Source organism: Coturnix japonica, chromosome 3 (assembly GCF_001577835.2).
Source record: "Coturnix japonica isolate 7356 chromosome 3, Coturnix japonica 2.1, whole genome shotgun sequence".
Lineage (NCBI taxonomy): Eukaryota > Metazoa > Chordata > Aves > Galliformes > Phasianidae > Coturnix > Coturnix japonica.
Genome location: NC_029518.1, coordinates 61,357,299 through 61,374,115, shown reverse-complemented (window position 1 = coordinate 61,374,115; position 16,817 = coordinate 61,357,299). Strand labels below are relative to the sequence as shown.

Here is a 16,817-nt window from a genome sequence, read left to right as displayed (position 1 = left end):
GTGTGATTCTCATCAAATCCAAACCATAGCACCACAGCAGCTACTAGGAAGAAAGTTAGTTCTTTTCCAGCTGAAACCAGGATGAGGGGCTGCCGTAGGGCCAGAGATGTGCCCTGTGAGTGCGAGACACACACACAGGGCCAGGTTTGGGTTCTGCTGCTACGCAGTCCCACTTCGGATTGCAAACCGTGCTGACGCGCTCCTCTGCTTTTCTGGTGCTTCAGACTTTGCTCAGGAAGGCAAACCATCAAGGGAGTGACGTCCTGCCCGCATCCCTGTTCTGCCCGTGCTTTTGCTTCTTGCGATCCCCCTGAGCAACGTCCGACGACGTGCAACCACTGCTCTACAACCTTGTCTTGGTCCAAGGTCCCCTCCGAGCCCCGGGTGCGACTGTGGGAGCGCACCCTTATCTCCAGCATCTCGCTTTTTGCTCCCCCTCTCCTTCCCGGGGGAAACCGTGGAGAAAATGCGGGAGAAACGGGACGGCGATCCCTCCTCGCTCCTCCTATTGTCTCCTATTTTATTTCCCCCCTTCTTTCCCATCTATTTATTCATCTATTTATTTGGGTCGGGGTCGCCGTTAGGGACGGGGGTTGCGGGAGCCGCTCGGATCTTCACGACCACCGTCGGTACCGACCCCCCCCCCTCCATTCCCTCCCTGCCCCCTCCCCGCCCGGTGACGTCACTCGCCGCCGAGATTTGGGGGGGACGCGCGGGAGCGCCGTGGGCGGGGGGCGGCATCTCCCCTCCCCGCAACGCTGTCACCGCGCCGCCGATATTATAGGGCCGAGGGCTGCGGCTCCGAGCGCCGAGTCAGCGGTGTAATGAACTTCTGGAAACCTTTCCCTTTTTCCAGCCTTCACTTTCTGAGAGGCTGAGACTGCCTCCTCTGACGCCTTTTCCCCCTGCCATTCTTTTGCCGGCTCTGATCTCCTGCTCCGCGCGAAGCCCGCTCCATCCCACCTTCCCCTCCGCTCATTGTGCCGCGGCCCCGAGTCCCGCCGGCAGCGCTCCGCCACCCCCGCACCCTCCCGGGGTCCCGAGCGCTCCAGCTCGCGGGGAGAGCTCCTTCTTCGGCTCATTTCGTTTCTTTATTATTATTTTTGGCCCTTCGGCTCCCGTGTTTTGTCTCGTTTTTTGGTTTGCTCTTTTTCTGTTGTTTTTTTTTCCTTTTCTCCGTCTGTTCCTGCGCCTCGGAAGCACCTCCCGGCGAGGATGTGTCGGCCCCAGCGGGCGAAGCAGCGCTGAGAGGCCGAGGGAGGCACCCACCCGCCCGCCGCAGCCGGGGGGGGCACCGCGCTGCGCCCCGACGGAGCGGCTCCCGGGGCTCCGAGCATGAGCAAGCCGGCGGGATCAACAAGTGGGTAACGGCGCGGCCGGGCTGCTGGGCCCCCCCGAGCCTGGGGGATGGGGTGGGGAAAGAGAAAATGAAGGGCTGGGGGGGGGGGGGGGGGGGGGGGGGGGGGGAGTGAAGTTTGGGTTCGCAATCCCGATAATTAAAAAGAAAACCAAAAGAAAGAAAGAAGGAAAGAAAGAAAGAGTTCGTATTGCACAGGTTGCCCTCCGGAGCGGCAACGAACGGGGGGCTCCGTGCTGAGCGCTGTCCCGCCGCTCCCTCCCCGACCCCTCGGGGATGGGGTGATGGGGCTGCGGGGTTCGGGGCACGCTGCCCCCTCCGCCGGACTTTGAGCAGCCTCCTCCGGCACGACCCTTTTCTTTTATTATTATTGTTATTGTTATTATTTCTGGTCAAAAAAGAGTTCCCAACTCCTACCGCTCGAATCTTGTAAGCGGCTCCGCCGAAGGAGGATTTAACAGCGGCACCGCGCACGGCATTTCCCGTTACACCGAATAATCCCGCAACGGGGAAAGCAGAAACAACGGAAAAGTCACATTTTCCTTAATCCTAAATCCGTGCTCCTCATAAGTGGGGAATTTAAAGCCGCCCGAGCGCCGCCGCACAGCGGCTCCGTCAGAGTAATCCCAACGGGACCTTCGGAGTTGGCAATATGGATGGAGTCGGTGACAAAGGGGGAAAAAATACCCAATCCAATTTAATGTCTGACAAGTGATGGCTCGGACGTTTATTTCCTCCGCGCTCCGGCATCGAAAGAAGCCGGGGGCGGGAGGGGGCCGCGGGGGGACGGGACCGCGGCCTTCCCTCGCCGCTGCCCCTCCGTTGCCCTCAGCCGGGGCCGAGAGGCTGCGGCCGACGGCGGCCCTCGGTGCGGAAAGCGGGCTGGAGCTGCCCGGTGGGGAAAGCGGGAGGGCCGGAAACCTCTGCACCGAAGGGGACGTATTGCGGAGAAGGAGCCCGCGGGGCCGCTGAGCCCCTCTGCTCCCTGCCGGGCCTTCCCGAGGGCTCCGAACCCTCGGCCTCCCCCCTCCCCCCCATCAGGGGATGGGGACGAGCGGGGACGGGAGTCCGAGCCGCGTTCCCTGGCCCGGCGACCGCCCGCTGAGCGCTGGGGGCTCCCGGCAGAGCGGAGGGGGGGGGACTCGGCCGGGCTGTGCTGCGGGTCCGCCTGGGTGGCAGCGAGCCCCAGTCCCTCCGGGCCGGGCTAACTTCTTTCAACAGCCCCTGATGGTAATTACAGTAATCGGGGCTGCCATCTATCCTTTAAGCAATTATGACAAGCACAAAAAAGCTCCCGAGGACCCCCCGTCGCGGGATGGTCACAACGGTTTCCCGGCTGAACCGAGAATGAGAAACCCCGTTTCCTTAGCGCTAAACTTCTGGGACGGAGCCGTTCTTCGGGAGCCGAGGAGCTTCGAAACAAGAGTTTCCCGTCCATCTCCCGACCCCGCGTTACCGTTTGCCGTTTTCCCGTCTCTCGTTCCGAGTTTTCCCACCGCCGTGATTGCGGCGGGGCACGGGAGATCGCGGCCGTGATTGCGGCGGGCGCGGAGCGGAGCGGGGAGCGGCGGAGATGAGATCTCGGGAGGAGCAGATGTGTGCGTGGTACATCAGCCCTCTATGGTGTATATAAGCGTGTGTGTGTGCGTGTGTATTTTTTATAGATCTGGGAAATGCGTCTGACTATTATTATTATTTATTTATATTATTATTATTATTATTATTGTTATCATTATTTTTTAAGCAGCCGCCAGCCTTAAAACCCGCCTGGGGAGAAGCACGCTGTGTAAGCGGCCCAAGTTCCCCTCTGCCACTCTCCGTGTCCCCTCGGCTCTCCGCTGAGCTCTGTCCGGGGCTCCCGGCCCCCACGGGTTGGGGTGTGCGCGGGGTGCTCCGAGTCTTCACCTCCCCCCCAAAAAACCGGGGCACTCCTCCTCCTTTGTGTGTGTGTGTGTGTGTGTGTACGCGGATCGTCGCCCCGCGGATGCGGAGGGCCGCAGGGGGAAGTGGAGCGCTCTCCCCCGTCGGCATTGTGCGCCATCCGAATTCCCATGCTACACTTTTTGACGGGTCACTGGTGTCCCAATGGGCAGGTGGCGAGGGGAACTTGTAATTACGCGCTCCCAGAGGCCGAGCCTCGGCCCCGGCCCTCCCCACGGGCGCTACCTGCAGCTCCGGGCCGCGGCCTGCGGCGGGCGGCAGACAGGGGGGGTTAGAGGGGGGGGCGGCCGTACTTGTTATTAATTGCGGAAAAGTTTTGAATGCTTTCACCTCTCCCTCCCGCCCGCCCCTCCCCGCGCGGTGCCGGCCCTAATCCCCGTCCCTCCGCCGCGCTGTGTGCAGCAGCTGTCGGCTCTCATTTGGGGAGAAGCTGGCAGCTTGCGCTCCTCGGGGGCAGTCAGACGGGGCTCAGCGGGCAGAATCATTAAGTTAACACTTTATCTAATGTCCCCATTGTCTGCCCGGAGGCATTGTCTTAGGGCCTCGGCGGAGACGTGTCTGAAAGCATCTCGGCTCCCACATTCTCCGGGAGCTCAGCGCAGAGACCGCGCAGAGCTCCCCCCCTCCCCCAGTAGGGCGCATCTCCCCGCCCGCCGCCGTAGCACCCACAGCGCTCCCCCAAAGAAAGGGGGCAATGTTGGAGCTGGGGTCCTTAGGGAGATAGAAAAAGGGAAAGGAGAGGGAGAGGGAGAGGGAGAGGGAGAGGGAAGAGGGAGAGGGAGAGGGAGAGGGAGAGGGAGAGGGAGAGGGAGAGGGAGAGGGAAAGAGGAGAGGGAAGGGAAGGGGAGGAGAGGAGAGGAAAGGGAAGGGAAGAAGGGAGAGGGAGAGGAGAGGGAGAGGGAGAGGGAGAGGAGAGGACACGCGAAGGGAGGAGAAGGAGAGGAGAGGAGAAGGAGACGGAGAGGAAGAGAGAGAGAACAGAGAGAGGAAGAGGAGAGGAGAGGAGAGGAGAGGAAGAAGGAGAGGAGAGGAGAGGAGAAGGAGAGGAAGAGGAGAGAGAGCAGGAGAGGACGAGAGAGGAGAGGAGAGGAGAAAGGAAGAGAAGAGAGGAAGAAGAAAAGAAAGGAAGAGACTGAGAAAAGGAAAGAAAAGGAAAATGAAAATGAAAAGAAAGGAAAGGAAAGGAAAGGAAAGGAAAGGAAAGAAAAGAAAAAGGAAAGAAAGAAAAGAAAAGAAAAGGAAAAGCAAAAGAAAAAGAAGAAGAAAAGACAAGAAAAGAAAAAGAAAAGAAAAGGAAAAGGAAAAGAAGAAGAAAGAAAAGAAAAGAAAAGAAAAGGAAAGAAAAGAACAAGAAAAGAAAAAAGAAAAGAAAAGAAAAGAAAAAGAAAAGAAAAAGAAAAGAAGAAGGAAAAAAAAAGAAAGAAAAGAAAAGAAGAAAAGAAAAAAGAAAACGAAAAGAAAAGAAAAGAAAAGAAAAGAAAAGAAAAGAAAAGAAAAGAAAAGAAAAGAAAAGAAAAGAAAAGAAAAGAAAAGAAAAGAAAAGAAAAAAAGAAAAGGACAGTGAACATCTCGAATCCATGCGGGGTTCGGGTGGGACTCGCACAGGGCTGCCATACTCCCCATCCCGAGTTCTCCCACCCCTTCGGGGCCAAAACGGCCGCAGATCTGGGGTCACCCTCTCTCTGTACCCAGACGGGAGCAGATTTTTTGCTGCCATTTCGGACAACAAACCCGCACATAGGCACGAACCGGCCCCGTTCCGCTGGGACACCTACGGGCAGGAAGGAGGGGGTCTCTCTGGTTCCCGTTTTATTTGTTTTCTCTCCGCTCCGTGCCCCGCTCTCTGACCGCTCCCTGCCCAGGGAAAGTGCAGAGTTACAGGAGGGGGAGGACCGCCCCCGCCCCCCCGCTCCCAGCAGCAAAGCCTGCTGCCCCCGCGGCTGTAATCTCCCCTTCCAAAGTGGGGCTTGGCGATTATAGGAGACCCAAATAAACGTAGCGGTGCATGAATAATGCTCATTGTCGAAAACTGACACTTGCTCAAGGAAAAGAAAGTTGGCTATAAAATCACTTCATTATTTGCTTGTAGCGCGGCTCCGGGGCTAATCCCCGTGGAGGTCAGGCCGCTCAGAGCTGTTCTCCCTCCCTCCCCTCTCCGCTTTCAGGTCGCATTTTGGACATCCCCTGCAAAGTGTGCGGGGACCGCAGCTCCGGCAAGCACTATGGGGTGTACGCCTGCGATGGCTGCTCGGGTTTCTTCAAGCGGAGCATCAGGAGGAACAGGACCTACGTCTGCAAGTCGGGAAACCAGGTACGCGGCGCGCTGCCTCCGCGGCCCATCTTCCTGAGCCAACTAAGGCCGTGGCAACATGAAAGCAGTCAAATATATAATGAAACGAAATAAAGTAAAGCCATGAGACACTCCCCCCCCCCGCCGCTTCCCATCCCCAGCGCTGCGCGCAGACCCCCGGTGTCCATGGGCGCCCCTGGGCCGCGGCCGCCGTCGCTGTCTCGGGTGCTGAAGGCGGCCCGGCCCCGCAACAAAGGGAAGAAGGGAGGGCGGGGGCCGGGCTGAGCACCCCCGTCCCTAAGGCTCGTTGCGTTTGTTGCAGGGGGGCTGTCCGGTGGACAAGACACACAGGAACCAGTGCCGGGCCTGCCGGCTGAAGAAGTGCTTGGAAGTCAACATGAACAAAGACGGTATGCCCACCCCTCACAGCCAAAGGGGTGTGAAGTTCTCCCATCCACTCAGTTCCTCAGTGTTTCCCTTCCCTTCCCTTCCCTTCCCTTCCCTTCCCTTCCCTTCCCTTCCCTTCCCTTCCCNTTCCCTTCCCTTCCCTTCCCTTCCCTTCCCTTCCCTTCCCCATTTATGCTGCAGCCAATGAAGGTCATCACTTCTTCTTGGTGTCCCACAGCTGTGCAGCATGAGCGGGGCCCACGTACATCAACAATACGGAAGCAGGTGGCCCTCTACTTCCGCGGACACAAGGAGGAGAGCAGTGGTGCCCCACACTTTCCTGCCACTGCCCTGCCAGCACCCGCTTTCTTCACTGCTGTCTCCCAGCTGGAGCCCCATGGCCTGGAGCTGGCTGCAGTTGCCGGTACCCCTGAGAGGCAGACCTTGGTGGGCCTGGCGCAGCCCACCCCAAAGGTCAGCCCAAATACCCTGATGGTACTGCAGAGCCTATTGCTGGGGTGGGCCAATAGGGTGGATGTGGCAAAGAGCAAGGTTTGGGGTGATACAGATTGTGGTGGAGTCTCCAATGGGATGTTCCCCATGTTCTGTGCAAAGGGTGAAGTGCACTTTGGAAGAAGTAGGTGCAGAAGGATCAGCTGATAACCTGCCCTTCCTGCCCAGAGTGTATCTCCAGGTCAATTTTAAACATTACGAGCTGCAGTGACTGAGTTTTCTTCAGCAAAACGCCCATCTGTATAGTAGTGTAGTCCAGAAAGTGTTCAATGCACTGACCAAAGCATGCAGGTTGCCCACACCAACATCATGAACACAATCCTCACGTATAGTTTCATATCATATTCTGAGGAAATGCTGAATCAGGAATTTGTAAGAAAACACAGCGCATGCTTGGAAACATCACCCAGCTTTAGTCCTATAGGTAGATGTGGTTATCTCTATGCATCTGCTTACAGCCTGTTGTGCTCGGGGAGCTGGACAAGGGTTTAGGGGTAAACAAATGCTCCCTGCTCTGCTGTGCAAGGCTGGATTGCCAGGGCAGCCTCCCAAGTACAGGTTATAAAATTCAAATCTTTAATCAAACCTGTATCCTTGTGACTCTTCCACCACAGGTGTGCCATCGTGTAACAGTGTGAAGGATGATGTCACATTTTAATAATGTTTTACTGATGTAATAGTTTTGTTCTCCCTTCAACATCCTTCAATGAGCTGTTCCTGTAGTGCAGTCCTTTCACAGACAGCAGCAAAGAGTGGGATGGAATGGGCTCGCTGAAGCAATGCCATCTGGTTGTGGAACAGGAGAGTGCACGCTGTGTGCTGGGCAGGAGCATGATTCACCGAGCAGCAGCTGTATGGGAGAGGAAGGGCAGGCTGCTGTGGATACACTGTGTGAAGTTACTTTATTTTCTTTCTGACATTAGTACCCGCATGAAGTCAATGGTACCCCCATGTATCTCTACGAGGTGGCCACAGAATCTGTCTGTGAGTCAGCAGCCAGACTGCTGTTCATGAGCATCAAGTGGGCCAAGAGTGTCCCTGCCTTCTCCACCCTGTCCTTACAAGACCAGGTAAGGCTCCTGTAGTGGGAGTGAATCATTCTGACCTGCCTGATAAAAGAGCTCTGAGTGGGTCTTGGACCTTCACAAATAATACTTTTTATCTATCATGGATCTAAGAAGATCTAAAGTTCAGGGCAGAGCATTAGAAATTGCTTATGGCTTGATTTTTGATTCTTAAAAATGGGAATAGCGTCTTATTTTGCTATTTCAGAATAAGGTGTGCTTAGCTGAACATATAGCCCAGGAGGATATAAGTGATTTCTGAAGATCATTCCTCTCCTCTCCTCTCCTCTCCTCTCCTCTCCTCTCCTCTCCTCTCCTCTCCCTCCTCTCCTCTCCTCTCCTCTCCTCTCCTCTCCTCTCCTCTCCTCTCCTCTCCTCTCCTCTCCCTCCTCTCCTCTCCTCTCCTCTCCTCTCCTCTCCTCTCTTCTCCATTTCCACAGCCAACATTTTTTTCTTGTTCCCACTGTTTTCTGTGAACTTACATTACAATTAGTCCAAGATAGTGGCATGAGAATTTGGCTAGCCTACAATACAATATTTTTTTCACCATTAATTAAAGTCTTCCTTAATCCGTCTTGTTTTCCTCTACAACAATTTGCCTTTGCTTCAAGTAAACCACATGTGAATCATACAAGATGAAGCAATTTCTTAATGACCTGATTCTTGATGAGGATGCTGTGTGCTTTGTATAACTCACTAATTCTAAAAAAGTAATCAGATAATTATAAAATAGAAGGGAAGAAATCCATGCAAAACTCCAATCATAAAACATGTTTAATACTTTGATATGTTTGAGCTAATTTCACAAACTGGTTACTAGAAATGCCGTGCCTTAGATGTTGCATGTATCAGACATCAGAGGAACTAGATAATCTCCGTGGGTTCAGGTTGCAGGAGTTGTAGTACATACGCAAATATAGATTTTTAACTGAGCTTCTTAGGGAACTCACAGTGTTTTATGCTGAAGGGTACACCATGACAGTGTGTCATAAAGCTGAGGTCTATTGAACAGTCCCTTTTATAGCACCAGATCTTAAAACCTCAGCCATGATAGCAGACTAGCAAGGAAGCTGCACAGGCCTTATGCAACCACGCTCAGGCAGGCAGTGGTCTCACTGCAGTAAGCTGGTTTCTACCGCTGTCTTCTGCTGCTGTTATTCCTGTGCAGCACTGGATCCGAAGGAACAGGCCCCACTACCAAGTAGATGCAGCAAGCATGCTGCATCAGTAGAGCTGCAGGGTGCAGGAAGGTGCTGGGCTCATCTCCAGACCAGCAATGTCTGCAGCAACCAACAGCATTCACTGGAATCTCCTTAGGTGAAGGCTTCATTTGACATAATATGGCTGCATTTTCCAGCAGGCTGTCTCTGTCTGTGTGTGTGGAGAAAGGGACGCCTCCATTGCATGTGACCAAGCACACCTCAACCAGCAAGGCCTGCTTTTCTGCCACCTGCCATCGTTAACAACCCACTTCCTGCTTCACCTTCACCTTCAAGGCTAATATGGGTGAACTACCCATAAAAATTCCAGCCATTCTAGATCCTTATTCCCACTTGCTGCACCTCGTTGCAAACTGTCTTCCCCAAAACTTCAAGCTGCTTAGGCCTTTTACCATGTGGTTCCCCTGTTGTGTTCAGGAAAGCTGGAGAATAAATAACCCTGATTTTAATCACCTTACTTCACAAATAATCAGACCACTGATTTTTACAATGGTGCTGTTGCAGTATTTAATTGACAATGGCCCAGCTGTAAATGTCTGAATTTCTCTTTTTGTATCCCTGACATCTGAGTAGAATCAGAAACATTTCCCTGGATTTGCTCTTGCTTCTTGTTCTACTGAAAAGAGAACTACACTGCGACTCTGGGACTTGGGATCAGCCACATCTTGAAGGGAAGGAGAAGAGCAGAAGCCAATTTGTTGTCCAGACACAGGCCCATGATTGCCGTGCCATTCTTCTGATTGAAGCAGAGGCTGCCCCTTCCCCACTTCCTCAGATCCTGTCACTGTCATAGCGCAGCCACACAGCCAAACGCCGTGCTCTGAACTCGCTGGCTTGCAAGCCTGCCCAGCTGCTCCATGAGACAGATCGGCCCAATGCAATAAAAAGCAAGAATAGGCCATGCTAGCAAGACAAGATGGATTAAGAAGCAAAAACCGGTCCTTTAGAAAGCCTGGCATTTCTTGTTTTTTTGAAGGGTTGAGTATGACTTCAGCATGAATTACTTTAATTGATGGTTTTACAGACTTATGCATAGGCATGAAGAAAGCCTCAGCTATTGGAATAGTCTCTTATTTCTAAAGTCCTCTGACTTTAAACGCTCAGTGGGAAAGAACATATGAAATTGATATCTTCCAGGAACCACCATTCACTATCATTGTATCTGCATGAATGAATGACAAAAAACGTATTACAAAAACAAATGAAAAGCTGGCAAATCATTTCCTACGTCATACAGAAATCTGTATACCCAAAGGGATTACCTGCAGGAGGGGCTGGAGCAGGCAGGCTGCAGCATTTCCAAGGCTCATGGACAGGTTCTACTGCTCTGGCTGGAGCTGAGATTGGTGCTGTGCTTAGAATCCCCCCTGCATACAATGATCTGGGCAGCTTCTACTGTTGTCAGTGAAATTATTTCAAATGAATTATATGTAACCAAAGACAACATGCTTTTAAGTCACAATTACGTTAACCAAGTTACACAGAAGTTCTACAAAGCACATAGCACACAGAAGTCTTAAGACTGTAGCAACAAGCTTATGAGAGCACTTCTTTTCATTCTGTTCAGAGCAGGGTGATTTAAAACTCTCAGTGCTGCAAGGGCACTTAGATAAGGGATTCATTTTTAATGCATCTTTTCCGTATCATCTATTACATTCATATATCTAATTCCAAGGAAAACATTCATTTGGTATGAGGTATTCCTTTCTCAGAATTTTCTAGACTTAATATGCCTTCCTGTCTATCTCCCTAAGATGCTGCTGATATTTTCAGGGACCAGAGCAGTATTACTGTGTTTTGCTCTTTTTTGTTGCTCTTTTTTGCTGCGTATTCTGCGCAATCTGTTTTCACTGAATGGAGCCATGAGATGACCCCTTCTGAGCCCACTACAGTCTCACCCCTCCCCATATCTCCCACCGTACAGAGAAACAGGAGGTCTCTCAGGACGTCCTATAGGCTGGGTCAGGGAGCTAATGGATGTCAATTGAATTGGGACCCTCCAAACCCCTCCTAAGAGTTGGTCTAGGCCAACAACCCTTAGATGCTCTCAGTACTAAGTATACCGATTCTGGCTTTGCCATATGCATTATCAGGAGTCACGTCTCCTCATACGCACCAGTGCCTCTCCAAGGAAATTTATGGCATTGCCTCCAAACAGAGAAAAGCATATCATTCGTAAAGACTGACAATGCACAAAAACTGCAGGGAAGTAGCAATGCTGACAGAATAGCTGCTCGGATGCTGAGCTCAGAGCCCACTGCCCTGATGATGGCTGGCAGGAAGAGCTGAACATCCCCAGAGCACAGGAGAAAAGCACTCTTCCAACCTGCCCTAGGACAGTTCCATATGCCCATGGAGAGCGGGAGAAAGTCCATGCTGGTAGGAGTTGTGCTGAAAAACATAGGCAAGTGCTCAGGTCAAGTGCAAGCTCTTGGAGGCAGGACTTCTCACTCTCCTTTCTCTTCCCTTTTGGTCTGCAACACAGTGCATAGTGAGCCAACACCAAGCGACCGTCTACAGCGCATAGTCTTATTTCCAGACACCTTCCCTAAAAGCTAAGAGAAGGGCTAACGAATTTGGTGGGGGAAAATACCATGACAGGCATTTAAAGCAGCTTTTAAAATAACAGAAATTTACATATTTAAATTGTTTGTAAATCTATAAATTATACACTATGTTATATTGTACATCTATTGTATGACAGCTGATGCTTTTGGAAGATGCTTGGAGAGAACTGTTTGTTCTAGGAATAGCACAATGGGCCATTCCAGTTGATGCTAACACTCTACTGGCTGTATCTGGTAAGAATTGCACAATTTAATGACTTTGTTACAAAAATTACCATAAAAATACATTACTGAAAAAAGAACAACATGTAAAGAATAACAAATTCCTACTGAACAATAGAGCATACCTGTCATTTATAAATCTATATTTAAATGCAAATAATGTTGTTTTGTTGTATTCATGACTGCTTGCATTGTCATTTAAATGCAAATTACTGTGTTTGTTATCATCCAAGAGAAGATTTTATATTAACTTTCGTACAATATAGTCAGTTTACATGGAACCAGATAGACAAGTGTGACAATAGAATGGATATTGATACACAGGATTTTGTCAGAAATCAATATAAATTAAAGCAAATGCATTTAATATTATTGATTTCATCTTTTTTTTTCTTTCTGTTTCAGGCATGAACGGCGACAACACAGATTCTCAGAAGCTGAATAAAATTATTTCAGAAATACAGGCTTTACAGGAGGTTGTGGCTAGATTTAGACAACTCCGGCTAGATGCTACTGAATTTGCCTGTCTCAAATGCATCGTCACTTTCAAAGCTGGTAAGCAGAAGTCACCTCACACCTACCTGGCCCGATAGCTTTGAAGCTGCCACGTAAAAGTGCATATGATGTTTTAAACCGCACATAGCACTGCACCACCCAATTGTTTCCTGGTATGGAATTTCAATGGTCAGTGCTGTGCTCTGAAAGGCTGGCTGTGAATTGCTGGGGTACTAATGAGACTGTTTCATGTCCACGGGTAGTGTCAGCTGGTCTGTCCCGACCCCACTGAGCTGTAACTGTCTGCTTTCCAGTGCCGACACACAGCGGGTCCGAGCTGAGGAGCTTTCGGAATGCAGCTGCCATCGCCGCCCTCCAGGACGAGGCCCAGCTCACCCTGAACAGCTACATCCATACCAGGTCAGCTCCATCTTGTCCTTCCAGATGTGGCAGAGAGGACATTACCGCCCAGGTTTTTACAGCAGCTGGCCTCCTGGAATTAGGCATTTCCCAAGGAAATGAGGGGAATGGTGTTTATTCAGACAAGTGGAAAATGGAAAAAGAAGAGATTTTTCCTCTGGGAAGAGATAATGCTGTGGGGCATTTTGCATTCTCAAGGGCTAGATTTCCTCCACCTTTTATTCTAATAAGTAATGCTAACAGGGACACTTAACATCATGCAGCCTCCTGTCATGGAACTGAACAGAGAGGAGGGGCAGAGGAGAAGCCAAAAGAGCACACCTAGCATCCTCTGCATCAGCCTCCCTGGCTGGGTCAGGATGCCCAGGAAGAGCTACAGCAGATCCTGTGAAATCCATATCGTAGCCTATGCAGTGGAAATCCATGAGAGCAGCATAGTGGGAGATGAAGTGGTAGAAGATGCTCTTATATGTTGTTTTTGTTTCTGAAACTTTTATCTGCTCTAACAGCAGTTCTGCCTAGAAGAAGTCAACCCCATGTTAGAGAATAGTTGGCAGCAGCCTTTGAAGCACTTCTCTATAGCCCAAAGGCAATGTCCTGCCCTGCAGATGGGAGCAAAAACACAAATTCTGTCCAGTTCTGGCTAGTTCAGTGCAAAAAGAATCACCCCTGTGGCAGCAACCTCACAGGAGGCTTTTCCCATGGCAAGTGCTCCCTGGAGACTCTGAGTGAGCCAGAGCTTGTTGGAGAGAATAGTCCATGAAAGAAATTGTCACATGCCATGTTTTCCATTCCAGGCATGGTGACATCTCCATTCCATTTTTGCACTGTAGGAAATAATAAGCTAAAGAGAATCCTTTGTAAAATATTACTTACTCTTTATTACTATATATTACTCTTTATGGATCTATTCCTGCTTACAGGAATACCACTGTTATGCAGAGACTTGAGAATCACACTATGCAAAGTCAGTGTAAGCACAAGTAGAATACATACCCTGTGTTATATTGGCTTCAGAAGCTGTGAGAAAGAATGGAGAATATCCTAATATGCAAATACATTACCTGGGGACAAAACACAGGTTCTTTAATAAAAATAAAAATATTCTTTCCAAATGTCAGTTGTTATTGTGCAAGGCAATCAGAAGGAGGCAAAATGATTACCATGACAATCTGGCTAAGTTTAAATTGCACTTTAAATGACAGGGTATTTATTATAGGTCAAGCTCGTCCCTGAACTGCATCAAGAACATAGTTGTTGTCTGAGGGACAAGCCAGAGCAGATCCTGTATCTATATTGCTGCTACTCTGAGGGAATAAACAAGGGAGCTAATCAGAACTCAGGGACCTTGGTCTATATTCTTCCGACCTCCATTAAGAGAGTTTTCCTTGGGGTCAACCTTCTAGCTCACGTGAATACAAACCAGGGGCTTAGCACAGGTAGCACCCATCTGTACAGTTCACTGAATACTGGTCTTCTCCATAACGTAAAGGATTTTCTTTGGAGAAATATCTATAAACATCACTAATGTTTTTTTCCCCTCTCTCCTTCCCAGGTACCCTACACAACCCTGTCGTTTCGGAAAACTTTTATTGCTCCTACCAGCTTTACGTTCCATTAGTCCATCCACAATAGAAGAAGTGTTTTTCAAAAAGACCATTGGGAATGTACCAATCACAAGACTGCTTTCAGACATGTACAAATCCAGCGACATATAGATTTCCTTAAAACAAACCATCAGGATGGACAGTCTGAGAAGAACTTTAATCTATGGAGAATAAGCCTCAACTAACAAAATCTACAGGAAGCATAAGCCTGGGAATGTTTAGCCTTTAAACCCATTGACAAAAAAAAATACCCCAGTAGATATGATTCTGCTGCTCTGAACAGAGCGATTTAGATCATGGAGAGAATGCTTTGTTCTACAGAAAAAGTGAAAGTGGTTGGAATTTGGCTGCTTTTCCTGTTACTACAGGATGGAGGCAATTCAGATGCCAGTCATAGTTAACAAAGACTGTGCTATTCTCTCATTGAACTGGCAGATCTGAGACGAAATGTGAAAGAAGGTACTTTAGTTTTGTTCAGTATTTGGAACTGGGTGACCAAACTTGGCTTCTGTTGTAACGTGAGATGTGGTGGCCTTCAGAACTGTTTTAAAAGTAGCCTATGTTGGTAAAATGTTTTAATACGGTAGGCAACATTTAAGACCGGGTTACCAAAACATTGCTTCTGCAGTAACACATCATGAAGTGGCCTTCAGAACTGATTAAAAAGTAGCTTATGACAGCAGTTCCATTCTTCCTGCAAAATAAACTGGTGATCAGTGATGCAGATGTCACCAGAATTAACATCTCATGACAGAAGAGCTTTATACAACTCCCCGACCCTTCTCTCCTCCTTACACACATGCACCAACCCACCACAGCCCCCGGCAAAGAGTGCAAGTCAAGGAAGGAACACAAAAACAGCAAAACCAAATCCAATGGAGATGACTGCTTCAGTGACCTGCTGGCTGTCCCGTTGGCACACTGCTGAAACCAAAGGCAACGGCGGCCAAACTCTTTGTCAGTGAGATGTGCAGAGAAGTGAAATGACTGTAAAGACACCAACGGAAATCATTTCATTTCAAGGAAATAAAGTTGGTTGACTGAAACGACGCTAACAACTTTCAAAAGTCTCCAATGCCTTTTTAGAAAACTCCAGGTTCTAATTTTGAAGCCTTGTTCACCTACACCCTCTTACACACAAAAAATGTTATAAGCTGCTTACTTGATGTATGAAACACGTAGGAAAAAAAGAATTAAAGATAGCTGCTGTACTTTTCAAGATTTGATTTGTTATTAGAAACTAGCACTGAGAAAAATCAGCACTTGGACTATCATAGAATGAGTAAAACTTTTCCTGTACAAAGTGGATTAACTGATTTGTGAAGTTAAAAAGTTGTACTCATTGTATTTACAAAGAATAAAAATATATTGAATTTACTTTCCACTGTCCTTTCAACACTTCTCCTTTCATTTCGCGATTAGCGTCTTCCACTGTACACTACTTATCGGGCAATAGAAATAATCTCAACTAAAATGTATTGCCATAGGCACTGTGGGATCTCAATCACCAGATGTTTTAAAGGACAGACGAGACAACCATTAAGGGAATAACTCAGCTACAGGTGATGCTACCTTCAGTCAAAGTGACTTTGAAGTCTTGCACAGAGCTGCTTTCTATGATCCATATATATACTTACTGCAAGGTACCTAAATAATAAAACTTCACATGTATTTAACCCTTCTCCCCCCATTTTCAAGAGTAACTCAGCCTTTAAGTATAATTCAACAATAGGAGGGAATTTTATAACAGATCGCTTTGCATTAACTAGAACTACTTGAAAAGCTAGACTAAAAAGTTTGACACTCAAATAACTGATCTTTGCCCCCTTCATACATACCAAAGACCGTGCTGATTCAATCCCACAGTCCTACCCATGGATTCAAGCATCAAAACTTACACAGCCCACTCGCGACTCAGAGCTGTACCACTAGCATCTGTTTCCTTCCATTCCAAAATCCAAAAATAAAGACTGCACTTAGTTGAGAGCAACCAGATAACCTTTGTCGATAAAGTAAGAAATGAATTCTTGTTTTATTGCAGCCACAAAATAGAATGCTTAAAGACAAGCGTTCAGTGATACTACACATAACCCAGTCAGCCCACCCAGTCAGCTCAAGCTTTCACATCCAGAGTTCTATACAAATGACAAAGAAGTAGTTTAAAATGAGATTAACAGTCTTTTTTAAAGAAAATGACTAACTTTGCATGTTTGTAGTATGTTTTCTACATAGTGATAGAACAGAGTATATTTTATATATAAGAAGGAAAAAGCAGCAAAAACCAACTCTAAGCCAACATGCACTCAAATTGTTTGGAACATGCACCATTAAGAACACAAAACACTGGGTCAGACTGCTTCTAGTGTCCTTGAATTGGTTTTCAAGAGCATCTAGATAGGTAAGTTCCACATCATGCTTCAGAGCACTAAGGCTTTTCTAACCATAGAACCATTTAGGGAGAAAGACTATCTTCTCAACAACGTTGCTTGCAAACTCAAATTCAGGAGTTCATAATCTGCATTTCACCATTGGTCATACAAGCATAATACTACAGCCTTTCCTTCTCTTAACGTGATCACATTGCGTAGCAGGCTTGCATGACTCCATATCCTAATGGCAGCGGCAGATCAGGGCCACCTTCATCTTCAGCTATAGGACCTAAAAATCCTATCATGGGTTACGTCAACATTTCTTTCCCTGCAGAATGGTATAATTTTCATGTAATAGCTGCATC

At 48.6% G+C, this 16,817-nt stretch overlaps 1 protein-coding gene across 1 annotated transcript; it reads left to right on the top strand.

The window, feature by feature from the left end:
• Positions 1 to 750: 750 nt before the first annotated feature.
• NR2E1 (nuclear receptor subfamily 2 group E member 1) lies at positions 751 to 15,460 on the top strand. The gene is made up of 9 exons (XM_015858725.2): positions 751 to 1,360; positions 5,464 to 5,609; positions 5,911 to 5,998; positions 6,214 to 6,449; positions 7,412 to 7,558; positions 11,477 to 11,573; positions 11,967 to 12,116; positions 12,371 to 12,476; positions 14,032 to 15,460. Exons 1-9 carry the CDS (start codon positions 1,336 to 1,338, stop codon positions 14,192 to 14,194), a joined length of 1,158 nt encoding a protein of 385 aa, XP_015714211.1. The 5' UTR covers positions 751 to 1,335; the 3' UTR covers positions 14,195 to 15,460.
• Positions 15,461 to 16,817: the final 1,357 nt, after the last annotated feature.

Excerpts from the sequence above, each read along its gene's own strand:
- NR2E1 (XM_015858725.2), top strand. The coding sequence starts at position 1,336 with ATGAGCAAGCCGGCGGGATCAACAA. Across the intron at positions 1,361-5,463 it reads CAAGCCGGCGGGATCAACAA|GTCGCATTTTGGACATCCCC; the intron begins GTGGGTAACGGC and ends CTCCGCTTTCAG. Across the intron at positions 6,450-7,411 it reads TGGCGCAGCCCACCCCAAAG|TACCCGCATGAAGTCAATGG; the intron begins GTCAGCCCAAAT and ends TTCTGACATTAG.